The sequence below is a fragment of the Canis aureus genome, chromosome 4 (genome assembly GCF_053574225.1).
Source record: "Canis aureus isolate CA01 chromosome 4, VMU_Caureus_v.1.0, whole genome shotgun sequence".
In the NCBI taxonomy this organism is placed as follows: domain Eukaryota; kingdom Metazoa; phylum Chordata; class Mammalia; order Carnivora; family Canidae; genus Canis; species Canis aureus.
Window position 1 is genome coordinate 64,257,595 of NC_135614.1, and position 14,165 is coordinate 64,271,759.

At 36.3% G+C, this 14,165-nt stretch overlaps 1 protein-coding gene across 1 annotated transcript in view; it reads right to left on the reverse strand.

Moving 5' to 3' along the window:
- Positions 1-14,165, reverse strand: part of ITGA1 (integrin subunit alpha 1) — a 158,156-nt gene that overhangs the window by 100,256 nt on the left and 43,735 nt on the right. Inside the window, exon 2 of the mRNA XM_077896008.1 lies at positions 4,332-4,452. Coding sequence (XP_077752134.1) covers positions 4,332-4,452 — 121 coding nt within the window. The remainder of the gene's footprint in view (positions 1-4,331; positions 4,453-14,165) is intronic.

Sequence of the window (14,165 nt, forward strand, 5' to 3'; positions counted from 1 at the left end):
TTGATCTCCAATAAAAAATATATAAAATTTTAAAAAGAACCTCAAAAAAATAAATTTATCATGGATACACTTTTCTTTCATTCAAGTTCTCTCTAATCGAGCCTGGGACCTCATTTCTTAAGTATCAGATGGCTGTTCTTGTTTACCTATCGATTCCCCAGTTTTCAGGTACTTTTTTCTCTCTAATCCAATCTTTATGTAATTTCCTAAACTAAGGTTCATAAAAACGACCTATAATGGTTCTAAATGCCCTCGACTTAGGTCCGAGCTCCTTTGTCTGGTTCTAAGGTCTGACATTATGTTTTCTCCTATACCATTCCTGTGTCAGTCCTATTTGCTTACTAGCACACTCACTTCTCAAATCTATGCCCTTGCTTATGTGGCTTTCCAGGCTGGAATGGCATTCTTTTTTTCTTCTTAATAAATACCTTTCATTCTTTTTATTTTTTTATTTTTTTAAAGATTTTATTTATTTATTCATGAGAGGGAGAGAGAGAGAGAGAGAGAGAGAGGCAGAGACACAGGCAGAGGGAGAAGCAGGCTCCATGCAGGGAGCCCGATGTGGGACACAATCCCGGGTCTTCAGGATCACACCCTGGGCTGAAGGCGGCACTAAACTGCTGAGCCACCTGGGCTGCCCAATTGAATATCTTTCAAGATTCAGCTCAAGAGCCAAAAATAAATTCCTTTTTCTGTTAACTCTCACTGAATCTATAGTCTATATTATACTGATTAGCACTATTCTTTTTTTTAATATTTCAAGTTTTTATTTAAATCTTAGTTGATGTATAGTGTAACACTATTTTCAGGAGTAGAATTCAATGATTCATCACTGACATATAATGTTGCACTCATCACAAGTGCCTTCTTCAATACCATCACCCATTTAACCCATTCCCTGTCCACCTCCCCTCCAGCAACCTTCAGATTGTTTGGTATAGTTTCTAAGAGGCTCTTATGGTTTGCCTCTCTCTCTCTCTCTTTTTCTTTTAATTTCACTTATGTTCATCTGTTTCATTTCTTAAATTCCACATATTAGTGAAATCATATGGTATTTGTCTTTCTCTAATTTCATTTAGCATAATATATTCTAGATCCATCCATGTTGTTGCAAATGGCAAGATTTCATTCCTTTTGATGGCTGAGTAATATTCCATTATATATATGGACATTTGGGCTCTCTCTCTATATATAGATGGACATTCGGGCTCTTTCCATAATTTGGCTCTCATTGACTGTTGCTATTACAAACATCAGATGGAGAGCATGTGCCCCTTTGAATCAGTATTTTTGTATCCTTTGGGCGAATACCTAGTAGAGAAATTCCCAGGTTGGAGGGTAGTTCTATTTTTAGCTTTTTGAGGGACCTCCATACTTTTTCCCAGAGTGGCTGCACCAGTTTGCATTATCTTCAATTATTTCATAAATACCTTCTACTAGATTATAAGGTTTTGTATTTGTCTTATATCTCCCATAGAGTTTAGCATAATAATGCTAGACACAACAAATATCTACTCAATTGGCCCACATTTATGTTACGGTTAAGGAAAAATTCTAAATAACTCACCAATAAACATTTGTACACGGACAACTAGGCTATATTTTGTAAGTGAAGCAAAATGTATAAGGCACAATCTCTAACATAAAAAGTTTAATATCTTATTATTAACGTTATCTCACACAAGTGTACAGAATCCTGAATGGTCTGCTTAAAGTTCAATTCAGTGTAGGGTCATTCAGACAGACCATTAGCAACTTTTTTTTTTTTCAACCATATTCTTCCTATCTACTCTGTGCACTTTTGTTTCTTTCCAAATGTTGGTCTGGCTATCTTTATTTTCTCACCTACACATTCACCTTCTTCAAAGATAAAGTGGCTTTGGGAAGGAAATTCATCATGACATTAGCACTTCATTAAGACTTGATTTCTCTTGGGCAGCCCGGGTGGCTCAGCAGTTTAGCGCAGCCTTCAGCCCACGTTGTGATCCCTGCATGGAGCCTGCTTCTCCCTCTGCCTGTGTCTCTGCCTCTCTCTCTCTCTCTCTCTCTCTGTGTGTGTGTGTGTGCCTCTCATGAATACATAAAATCTTTAAAAGAAAAAGACTTGATTTCTCATTTTCTCATTTCTTCACCTTAATATATCTTGAAAGATATTAATTAGAGAATTTAGAGGGCAGGAAACTCACAATAGGATGGGCTTATAATAAGGGACAGAAAGAAACTGAAGAGATCACATATGTGTACTATGGCTCCTGAGGGGAAAGAAAAACTCTTTATTACTCAACTAAGATTCATTTAGATAATTAAGGACTGCTGATACCAGATTTGTCTAAAATCAGAGAGACTGGACTGGATGAGAGAGGAAGCTTGAAGGGTTTGTCCACATTAGAAAATGAAAATCAGACTTTCATAAAATAGGTTAAAAACATCTGATTCTCTTAAGTTCATTCTAAATAGGTTAAGTCTTTAAGGGTTGTTATTTATTATATTTTTCTTTAAAACTATGTGACTAATAGTAATTACTGAAAACTTTCATATATATATATTTTTTACTTAGAAATTTAGCTTTTCAGGAAAAATACATAGTGAGTTTCAGTTTAAGCAATTTTTCTTTTTTAAAGAGAGGGAGCGGGGAGGAGTAGAGGGAGAGTGAATTCCTAGCTGGCTCCGTATCCATTGCAGAGCCCAACTCAGGTTTCCACGCAGGGCTCAATCCCACAACCCTGAGATCATGACCTAAGCCTAAATCAAGAGTTGGATGCTTAGTCGACTGAGACTTCTAGAAACTCCATTGAGTTTCAGTTTATTATAGTTTATGCTTGGGGCACACATTATTCTCTGAGAGGCAGAGTTTCTTGAATTACAGGCATAATGCCTAAAAGAATAAAACTGGTATCTAGAGGGATAACTTCACCTGTTTAGCCTTAAATGGGGTGGGGGTGGGGTGGTAAGTGAGAACATAGGTTTGAAGGACAAAATATATAACACTCATACTCTATTATTAGAATTCTCATCTAAGATATTTGTAAGGAGAGTAGAGAGTGAAATACCTCCACAAATTCTAGTTTGTACCTTGGATAAAATTTGTACGCAAAAAATTATTTTTTATTTTTTAAAGATTTTTATTTTTTTTTATTCATGAGAGACACACACACACACAGAGGCAGAGACATAGGCAGAGGGAGAAGCAGGCTCCCTGTAGGGAGCCTGATGTGGGACTCGAACCCAGGGTCCCGAGCCTAAGGCAGACACTCAACCACTGAGCCACCCAGGTACCCCAAGAACTGAAATTCTTAAATTTAATTATTTTGGATTATGATCAAATTAAGTCTAAAAGGTAAAGTGAGGGCAGCCTAGGTGGCTCAGCGGTTTAGCGCCGCCTTCAGCCCAAGGCCTGATCCTGGAGACCCAGGATTGAGTCCCATGTCAGGCTTCCTGCATGGAGCGTGCTTCTCCCTCTGCCTGTGTCTCTGGGCTCTTTCTCTCTCTCAATGTGTCTCTCATGAATAAATAAATAAAATCTTTAAAAAAAGTTTTAAAAAAAGGGCAAAGTGAAACATCAGAAAGTCCAATTCTTCTCATTTGTGAAACATAGTAGAGTGATAAATTACGGTTTTCCTAGGAGGCATAAATCCCTTTTTTGTTTATTTTAATTACTAGAATAGTTTAGTTTTATTTAAGTTATTAAACTGAAGCAAAGTTTAACAAATTCTTGTTCTTTTTTTTCAATAAAAAAGAAGTACTAAAAATTATGTTAAATATAAAGAGCTTTAATATTAATTTTGTGTAAGTTTCAACACATTAAATATGCTTTAAAAATAATACCTGCAGTAAACAGAATCATTATTAAAGGGTTTAAAAGTGTATAAAGGGAATTCAGTAAGGTTCATTATAAACAGTAAAGCAAACTTAGATCAGTAAATTACCAATAACGTAAGCCTAATAATATCTTATGGAAGTGATATTAGCAACACAGTATCTCATCTGTCTCCAGTCTTTCAGCTGAATTTCAGCTATTCTAAAATAAGAACAATTAAAGAACTTTTGCCAGAATAACATAATCACAGAACAATGACTATTTTGGACATAGACCTTCCCTGAGGTCAACACAGGCTTCAACAGAAATCACTAACCACTTCCTTTAGTACTGCCAAAGAATTTTCCTTTTTTTACTCTGTCATTTTCCATTTCCAAATGATTAGACTGCATTTTCTACCACACATGATTCATTCCATTGAAGTCTCATTCATAAAACAAACTGTAACCAAATAATATTTTGCATCATCTTGTAAGAAGACTAAACAACGATGCAACACAATCGACTGGCTTACCATTTTCCTTCTTCATTTTCATATTGTTGAACAGTGTATCCAAACATGTCTTCCACGGGGCCACTGAAAGTCATTGAATTTTTCACATCAACATTGAATGATACGCAGAAGCCTAGAACAACTTTAAGAAGGAAAACAAGGTCCAGTTACACAGAGTTAACTAAGATTCCATCATGTTTAGAATTATGGAAGGCATGATTTAAAACTGCTCTTGTTAAAAAGAGTAATGATGCTCAAAAAACGAGAACTGCAAGAAAGGTCTATGATATTAATTGTATTACTGACTGAAAATCAATATAATGACTGAAGAATACAAATATTAATATTCAAACAAAATCCTATAATGATTTAGTAGCTGTATCATTCCTAGAGCTTATGACTTCAGAAGGTGAGAGAGAGCAAGGTAGCAGAAACACGCTGTATATGCCTACTATGGTTACAGATAGCTTTCCAATAGTGAGCCCTACAGCAAATCATGGCACTAATGAAATGTAAACAACTTCAGTTTCCTGTTTTGACTATGAAGCATGCAAGAATCACCATTTAAATCTTCAGGAGAGGAAGCTTTCTCCTTGCTACTTCCAAAGGGAATGCAAGCTGATTGCCTCTACCCAGAAATGGCTTCCTAATCAGGCCTGAGATTTGGTCGGCTTCCCTCTCAATCATGCAGTGGACAGAAACTTATACTAATACACTAGAACTTCCTTATACTGTTGGTGGTGATAACCTCACGGTTGCTGTTGACAATCAGATGACACATCTAAAGAGTTTACTCAGCGCTTGACATATACTAGATATTCAATGAGGATTAATTCTCTTCAATTTTCTTCAATTACCTTTCTTTAGGTAATGAAAACCTTGTACAAGTGAGACTCTCTCCTAAAAGGGTTCAGAAGGGTGCCAAATTCTGTCAAATGGATGGCGCTAAATTCCACGTTTGGTACTAGTTTTTAAAGTATACTTGTGAAGTTACAAAGCATTCCTCTCCTAGATGTAACTAAGAATTCTTCCCAAAGAGCATTCCCCCTGTAAAATTACAAGCATCATAAGGTACCTTCAGAGGTGAGTAAATTCACTGTCCTTTGTTAAAACCATGATACAGCTATACATATCCTGAAAAAAATCTCTTTCCTTACTCATTATAAACTCTTCCATAAATATAGTCTAAATCCAGACTGAAATTCATTCTATGCTCTAATTCATTATCTTCAATTTTAACATTTTTGTTTCTTTGTTGCACAGGATTGTACCTAATTCAGAGAAAAATTTTGTTCTTAAAAAAAGATATTTATGTATATTTATTTATGAAAAAAGATACTATGTATACCTATTTATAAAGTCTTCCTTGATCTTTCCAACTGAAAATAATTTTTAAACTACTAAACTCTCCTCCTTTGTTTTTTGAATATCTCTCATAGAAATAATTTTTAAGACTTTTATTTACATTATAATTATCTGTGTGTGACTTTTTCCCCCAGTTTGGAAAATTCTTAAAAGCAGGGACTCTCTTACTCATCTTTCTTATCCCTTCTCAAAAGCTAGCAAAGCTCCTTGTACACAGATGGGCAATAACATATTTGTAGAACAAATATAATGAAGGAGAAAGTGTACCAATTGAAGTTACAGATGAACTGCCAATTATTTCATTTTAGTTAAGAAAGACAATGAAGATGGAAATTTTCAAGTTAGGTTTTTAAAGGGAGGGAGAGATTCAACTTGGCAGTAAGAAGATAGCATGTCCCAAGGATTTGGGAGAGTCTCTACAAGTAATAAGACACAGGATGGGACAAACAAATATGGTTGCAAAATCATAGAGAGATTTTCCTGGCTGGTGTGGAAGATGCAGAAAAAGAATGGTTAGCATAGGTCCATTTATGTATATTTCCTGCTCCTACTTCAAGTGGGATGGAGAACAGCTGGTTACCATCTTTTGCATAATTGCCTTTCATATATTTGAAGACAGTTTTAAACACTGTTCTCTCTCCTCTAAACTAAATACTACATGCTCCTACCCTTTTCTCACAGCTTCTTTATTTATTTTTTTGAAAACTTTCAACAGATTATTTTTAATATGAGATATACACAAAGTATTATGTCTACAACAGGATTTCTCAACTCTAGTGTTATTGACACTTTGAGCCAGAAAATTATTTGTTATGAAAGTCTGTACTGTGTATTATACAGCATCTCTGGTCTGTCCACATGATGCCAGTAGTACTCCCTGAATTATAAAGATCAAAAATGTCTCCAGATACTGACAATTTCCCTTGGGACCAAAATTGTCCAAGTTGAAAATGACTATTCGATAGATAAGGACCAGAATACCATCACCAATGATTTTGTTGAAGAAGATACATGAAAACAATTGGTCTGCAGACCACTAGCATCTGCATCACCCAGAGCCTATGAGGAATCCAGAATCTCAGGTTCCACTCAGATTTCCTGAATCAGTATCTCCATCCCACGAAAATCCCCAGGAAGTCCAATTACTGTTAAGATTTGAGAGGTGTAAGTCTGTAATATGGTAGCCCTCTTTCATAATGTTGATGCAGATAACATAATTTACCTAAATTAAAAGTACTCACCATCTTTTAGACTAAAGGGGAAAGGGATTACCACTAATCAGATTCAAGTTCACTGCTCTTGAATTATTTTTCCAGCCCTTTATTGTCTTTAGTATATGTTCTCTCAAAGACCATTCATGATACTCCTCAATATAAGACCAAGAGCTTTTGGTTTCCTTTTTAGGCTTGTTTATTCCACATGTTATGTGGAATGTCCGGGGGGTGTGCTGCACTTTTTTTTTTCATTTCCTGTCCTCAGAATTCTACAGGCAATTTGCCCAAAGTGATTGTAAATCAGTCTCTTTCATGTTTGCTAAAGCACCAAGGAGCCTGGAGCACAGGAGATGACATAAAAAAAAATAGTTTACATCTTGTTCTTTTGATTTAATGGAGTGCACAAACAGTGAAAGCAGCTTCTTGTAACTTTGAGTTTGATGTTCATTTTGTTATACTAAGTTGTCTTGGAACTTTATGTACCAGAGGTAAAGCAAAAATAATACTTATTCTCCATCAAAGTAAAAAAACAAAAATAAAAACAAAGCTAAGGTGGCTTAAAGGGACATACAGGATGAAAATGAAGGGAAATAAACCATAGACAATAGTCAGATGTCAAAGTAAAGTTGTGATTTCACATGTACCAGCAAAAGAGGGATTTTTTCCTTAGAAATAACAGCACAGGGATCCCTGGGTGGCGCAGCGGTTTGGCGCCTGCCTTTGGCCCAGGGCGCGATCCTGGAGACCTGGGATCGAATCCCACGTCGGGCTCCCGGTGCATGGAGCCTGCTTCTCCCCCTGCCTATGTCTGTCTCTCAATCTCTCTCTCTCTCTCTCTCTCTATCTCTATCTCTATCTCTCTCTCTCTCTCTCTCTCTGACTATCATAAATAAATAAAGATCTTAAAAAAATAAAAAAAAAGAAATAACAGCACACTTAACTATGTGTTACTCTTCACATGCTCTTTCCCATATAATTTGCCCAACACTATAATCAAATAGTGTCATTATCATCACTGTGCAAATGAAGAGAAAGAAGCTCAGGAAAGCAGAGAAATTTTCCCACATTTCCCCAGGATTCCCAAACATTTGATTTCTACATCTTACCCTAAATCTGAAAAGTGCTAGTAGAACGTGACACTACTATTAGTCTATGTAATTAAATCTGAGAAGCAAAATTGGGGAGGAGGCCCTTCTAGGGTGGCCAGGGCTAGGGAAATGCGAAAGGGGGAGATGAGTGGAGTAAGGAGAGAAGTCATGGCTCCAGAGCTCTAGATAAAGCATCATGCATCATGAGAGGTTTCAGCCAAAACATTCATGTTCAGGTAGAAAAGAAATGGAAAGGCTTGCTCTCTTTCAAATATGACTATATGTGTTATATATTTAAGGGCTAAAAACTGAGGAGGAAGATGGGATTGTTGGTACTGAAGGGTATTTCTTATAGAAAGAGATAATTTTGATGATTTATTTGCCTCAGTATGGAATTTGACTTGTAAGACAACTAAATGAGAGAGAGAGATAAAGAGAGGGAGAAATAACCTAAAATTGTATAGTATTTTCTGCTCATAAACATTTTGCCATGGGGCACCTGACTGGCTCCATCAGTTAAGCAGCTGACTCTTGATTTCAGCTCAGGTGATGATCTTGGATTTCTGGGATTGAGCCCCACTGTGGCTGTCAACTCCAAGGTACAGCAGAGAGTTGGCTTCAAGATTTTCTCTCTCTCCCTCTCCTTCTGTCCCTCCCCTCACTCTCTTTCTCTCAAATAAATAACTCAATAAATCTTTAAAAATCATTTGCCACTTATAAACATATTCATATAAAAAGGGTGTTGAACTAGGCAACAAACTGTGGCGGTTGGGCAGCCACTATTCTCTTCTTGTATGTTAGGAAACTGGAGCTTAGAGGGGTTAAGTGATTGGCCTAATGTTAGGCTATGTGAGTGGCAGAGAGGGAATTCAGCACTGGGCTTCCGAGGTCAAATCATAGACTTCCGTGACAACAGTGCCATTGAGGTGGTCTGACTAATAAAAATAAAAATAATAACCCAGGTCAATGGAATCCTCAAATGGCCTATGAGAGCTCTTAATCATCTTGTAGCTTCGGAGTAGCTGATGGTAGGATGGCAGGAAAAGCTGAATGAAGGGGGCAAAGTCTCGGCATCTCCTGTGAGCACTGATTCTCCTGTCAAAGAAAACCTTCCTTCCTCCACACATCCTCTGAGTTCCAAGAAAAGTCACTGCAGCCTGTTTGATTTTTTTGCTTTTTAATGAAGAAAGTCTGTCTTTCACAGGGTGGCCCAGAAATTCTGATTTAGTAATATCCAGATTGAAGCACTTAATAGCCAGTGGAATTTTGAATATTTAAAAGTCTAAGCCCAAGTAAAAAGGATATCAAATAAATGGTAACTTGGGATAGATATTAAAATGCTATTGTTTTCTTTCAACAACTTCCTACACATTTATCCAATCTGGACATAGGAGAAATCACAGAATTAATATATTCATTATTTATAAAGAGTGAAATGGCATAATATTAAGATAGGAAATAGTAACTGTTATTATAGTTAATGATTTTTATTTTTATTTATTTTTAAAGATTTATTTATTTGAGAGAGAGAGAGAGTGTGAATGTGAGCGGGGAGGGAAAAAGAATCTGAGGCAGACTCTGCATAGAGTGTGAAGCCCGACTCAGAGCTCAATGGGAGACTCAAACCCAGGATCCTGAAATCATGACCTGAGCCGAAACCAAGAGTCAGACGCCCCACCAACTGACCACCCAGGCACCCCTATAGTTAATGGTTTTTAAAGCAAATTCTTTGATTGTATGGAAAGATGGTAATCTTTAGAGATATATGAACTTAGGCTTAAGTAGAGCCCTTTTACTTATATCATATATGTAATCATTCACATTTATTCAACTACTCCACATATATTAATTGAAGCTTTACTTTGGGTTGAATATATGCTAGGTCTTAGAGCTATAGGCATAAAAAATCATTTAAAAAGTCTGTTTTCAAGATCTAATAGCCTAGCTGGGAAAAAAATACAGTAGTGATTTAACTTCTATGGGCCTCAGATTATCATATTTAAAATGAGCTTACAAATGCTTCATAGGTATTAATTGCTGTGAGAAATACAACTTATGCATGTAGCAATAAAGAATAATCAATAAATGAGTTAGCTGTGCTCATAAGTAGAATCCAAAGAATCAGTTTACCATCTGGCAGTAGAGATTTCTTTTGGAAGAGGATCCCCCACCCCCATCCTAATGACCATTTGTATCTCAAAAAATGATACAGATGTTATATCAGTGGGACAGGACAGTGGGTTAATGGACTCATTTCCATAGAAAATTTCCTGTTTCTAAACCTGGCTGCAATGACATGTGTAAAGAAAATCTAAGATGAGGGAACCAGGCCTTCCAGGTGAAAGAACTGGCCAAGGAAAAGAAGTGCAGGTGACTCATGTCCTTCCACTTAAATATCTTGGATTCTCATTTCAGTCCCTCAACAGGTGGTGAATATTTATGGTACCATCCAGGTTCTCAGTCAATAGCAAGTCAGGGCTTCTCTTACTTCAATGACAATCTACTCTCCTCTAACCTACTTCAAAGATTACAAGTCTATTGCAAGGACAGGTTAAGCCTGAAGTGACTCTTCTTCTATACGCAGGTCATACTAACTGAGCCACAGTCTTAAGCCCACCTGAGAATCAGAGAAAATATCTAGGCAGTGCAGCCTCTGTAATACAAAGCTGCAGAGCCCCCATGCTCCCCCAACCTGAATGCTGGTACATCCTGGTGCCTCATATTTCTTGTTGTGCAGAAGCCTCTTGATGGAAAGAGTTCATCCACTCCTGTTCAAATGAATATAAACTCCTCAAGTTGTAAATGCTCACTATAACTAATGATGTGATACATTAGGTATTTTATGTCACTTCAAATTTTCTTTACCTTCTCCTTAAATTCAAATAAAATATATTCAACTTTGAGAGACTTCAGGGAGTTAGAAGAAAAACATTTTAATGATAAGATTTGGTGGAAGTGAAAGCCCTTTTACTCACTTTTAATGTATAATGAAGTATCTTTATAATATCAATGCTATAAATGTGAAATTTTAATTAGTTCAATTACTCTTGATGGCTAAGTGAGTTGGATATCAATTTTGGTGGACATAATTACCTTAAAAGATAAAAATTGAGGGGTACCCTGGTGGCTCAGTCGGTTGAACATCTGACTGTTGGTTTCAGCTCAGGTCATGATCTCAGGGTCTTGGGCTTAAGCACATCAGCAGGGAGTCTGTTTCTCTCCCTCTTCCTTTTCCCCTGCCCTCTCCCCATTTTTTTGTGCTCTCTCTCTAATAAATAAATAAAAATATTTTTTAAAAAAGATAAAATTTGATTAATAGTGTAACTAGATCTATCCAAAAATATCACACTATATAATTCTAGTTGATTTGAAGTCTGAAATGATTATTTTTATAGCACTGCAATCTTGAAAAGGATGAGACAAAGAATTCCCATGGTGAAGACAACAGAAAAAAAAAACAATAAAACAAACATTAGAGCTTTGAGCCTTGATGTAGAATAAACAATAGTGTTTGGAAATGGTATCATAATCTCAAATATAGGAATCTATATTTTCTGGGAAAAAATACCATATCCAACTCATTGTCTCCAAGCAATTGAAACTTCCCTATACAGTTATGTAAGAGGAAAGTCTGCTCCATCAATCCCACCATTCAGAGTTCTTTCATCAGAAATGATGTAATATGTCAGCATGATATCTACCTCTATCAGCAAGTCCAGAACAGCCAATCCAAATAAACACCTCCATGTTCAAGCATTTTCCAAGTTTCATCCTGGGAGGTTGCTTTTTAACTGCAGCATGCTGTAGTAAGTGAATTGTTTTGACTTTAGTGCTAATGCCCTGTGGGCCTCCAGTTAATACACACGGTATTTGAACTTCAAAGTGAGTGTGTGTTTATGTGTATATCTGTATATGACTAGTGGGAAGGGGGCAAGGAGGTCTATTTCTTGGCACATAGTAGGTGTTTAATACAAGTTTGTTAAATGAAACAGGATGGAATAAACTGAGAAATTGAGATTTCTCATATAAAGGTCATTCTGGCTGTAAGAACTTATACCCTTTTGTAAGTGCTGCCCAGAATATTAAACTCCAATGGAGTGTTTCCCAAACATCCTTTGTTAAAAATCCCCCTTTAAAATTTTTCTACATAAGTTTGTTCTTCCACAGTGTTTATTTTCCTTTGTAGTATCTACAGACATCTGCTCTTTTCCCATATCCTCCCACCACAAATAATTGCCTGCTCTGCCAAGCTCCTCTCAGGCTGTCCCTTCTCTTGAAATTCTTAAACAGTCTCGGTCTCCCAACGCCTCCACCCTATCAGCATCATCTTCTGGCTCTGTGTTTTACAGGATAAAAAAGCTGTAGAACCTCAGGGGGCCCTGGACCCCATTGTGGGAAACACAACTCATGTGTTTGTGCAAGCAACGTGAGCACAGAACTCTGTTCTCCAGCTGCCCTGGCATCCTGGGAGCTGAACTCATTAATTTCTGTGACTACACAGCATGGAGTACTGCATGGGGAAAGGCATATTACACTTCAGAACAGATCAGGGTTGCATCCTATTCAAGTATTTACACAGAAATGTGAGATACAAAGTCTTTGGATGTGTAAAAGAGTAAATAAAAGTTGTACTTTTGTCAACAAAAACTTTTCAGTAGATTTTATTAATTTACATATAATTTCTTCTTGTTGAGATAGTAAGACATTGTCAGTTTTAGGTTATTTTTGTTAGTATGCATAACAGGAACTTTTGAGGGCCAGGAAAGCAAAGAGGTAGTACGCACTGTAAAATAAATGGTTTTCAATTTACCTAATGGCTTTAACTGGCAATTTCCAATTCCAGGCACTAACAGGTTCTGTTACTGATTCTCCTACAGATTCAATAGGACAATTTTTCTGGATAGCTTGGGTATTGGATTTTGAAATCCATAAACATGTCAGAGGAGGGTGTGAGATATGATTACTACTTCAGATACTTCTATTGCTTCACTGGGGACTGTGAATTATATTTATTTTTTGTTTGTATATTTAATAACTCCAAAGGAAATTAGGAAATTTAAAATAATTCATATCACTGTGTATACTACCTCTTTGTTTTCCTGATCCATGAAACTACCTCTTGTGCACATTAGCAAAAATAACCTTAGGACAGGCAATGTGTTACTGGCTCAGGTATATCACAGAGAAGAAGTTATACGTAAAGTAATACAATTCATTGGAAAAAATTTATAAATACAGGTAGAACTTCTTATTCAGGTTTTTCTTCTCAGGCATCTATGAATACAATGCATTTGGTACCTGGGTAAGATATGACTCTGAGATTAAAACAATAGAGTCTCGAATACATGCAAAAGATTATCCAGTTACCTAATGTACAAATGGTATAAAAAGAGCCAAAAGTGGGGCACCTGGGTGGTGTCGTCAGTTAAACATCAACTCCTGGTTTTGGCTCAGATCATGATCTCAGGGTCCTGAAATGGAGCCCCGCATCAGATTCCTTGAGAAGTCTGCTTAAGTCTCTCCCTCCCTACCCCTATGCCCCCCCTTTCCCTAAAATAAATACATAAATATAAAAAATAGAGCCAAAAGTCATTCTCTCTTAATTGTACAATTCGTAGTTTGAAGCTAAAATTGTTTAAATGAAAACACACTTACGTGTAATGAAAAATAAAATAGAAATGAATGGAAAAATTCCAACGTGAAAAAAAATCAGTTAAATTGTGATTATTTTGATTGGAAAGTAATTACTGGCATTTTGAATCAACTATATTTTTTCAAGGACTAAGTATGCCTGGACTTTTAAAAACGTCTTGATTTTTTTTTTTTTTACGTCTTGATTTTTATGCATGGTTTTCAGAACACAATCAACATATAAAATGAAGTCTACCTATATTTTGTTTTGCCATGGACTACAAAGGGGTATTAGCTTTAACTTGCCTTAAGGTATCATATTTTTTATTTGCCATATTGCTCTGAAGCAGGAGGCAAAGTATACAGATTTATAACATTTCTCTTTTGATGGAATAAGGCTATCTAAATATTTTCTGATTTAATACACAAGTGGTCAATCATTAACATTAATAAATTAAGGGCTTCATAAAGCTAAGTAACAAAATAAAATACAATGCAAAACCCCAACAGTATATCCCAATCAAAAAAAAAAAGTCTATAAGAAAACAATTGCTTGG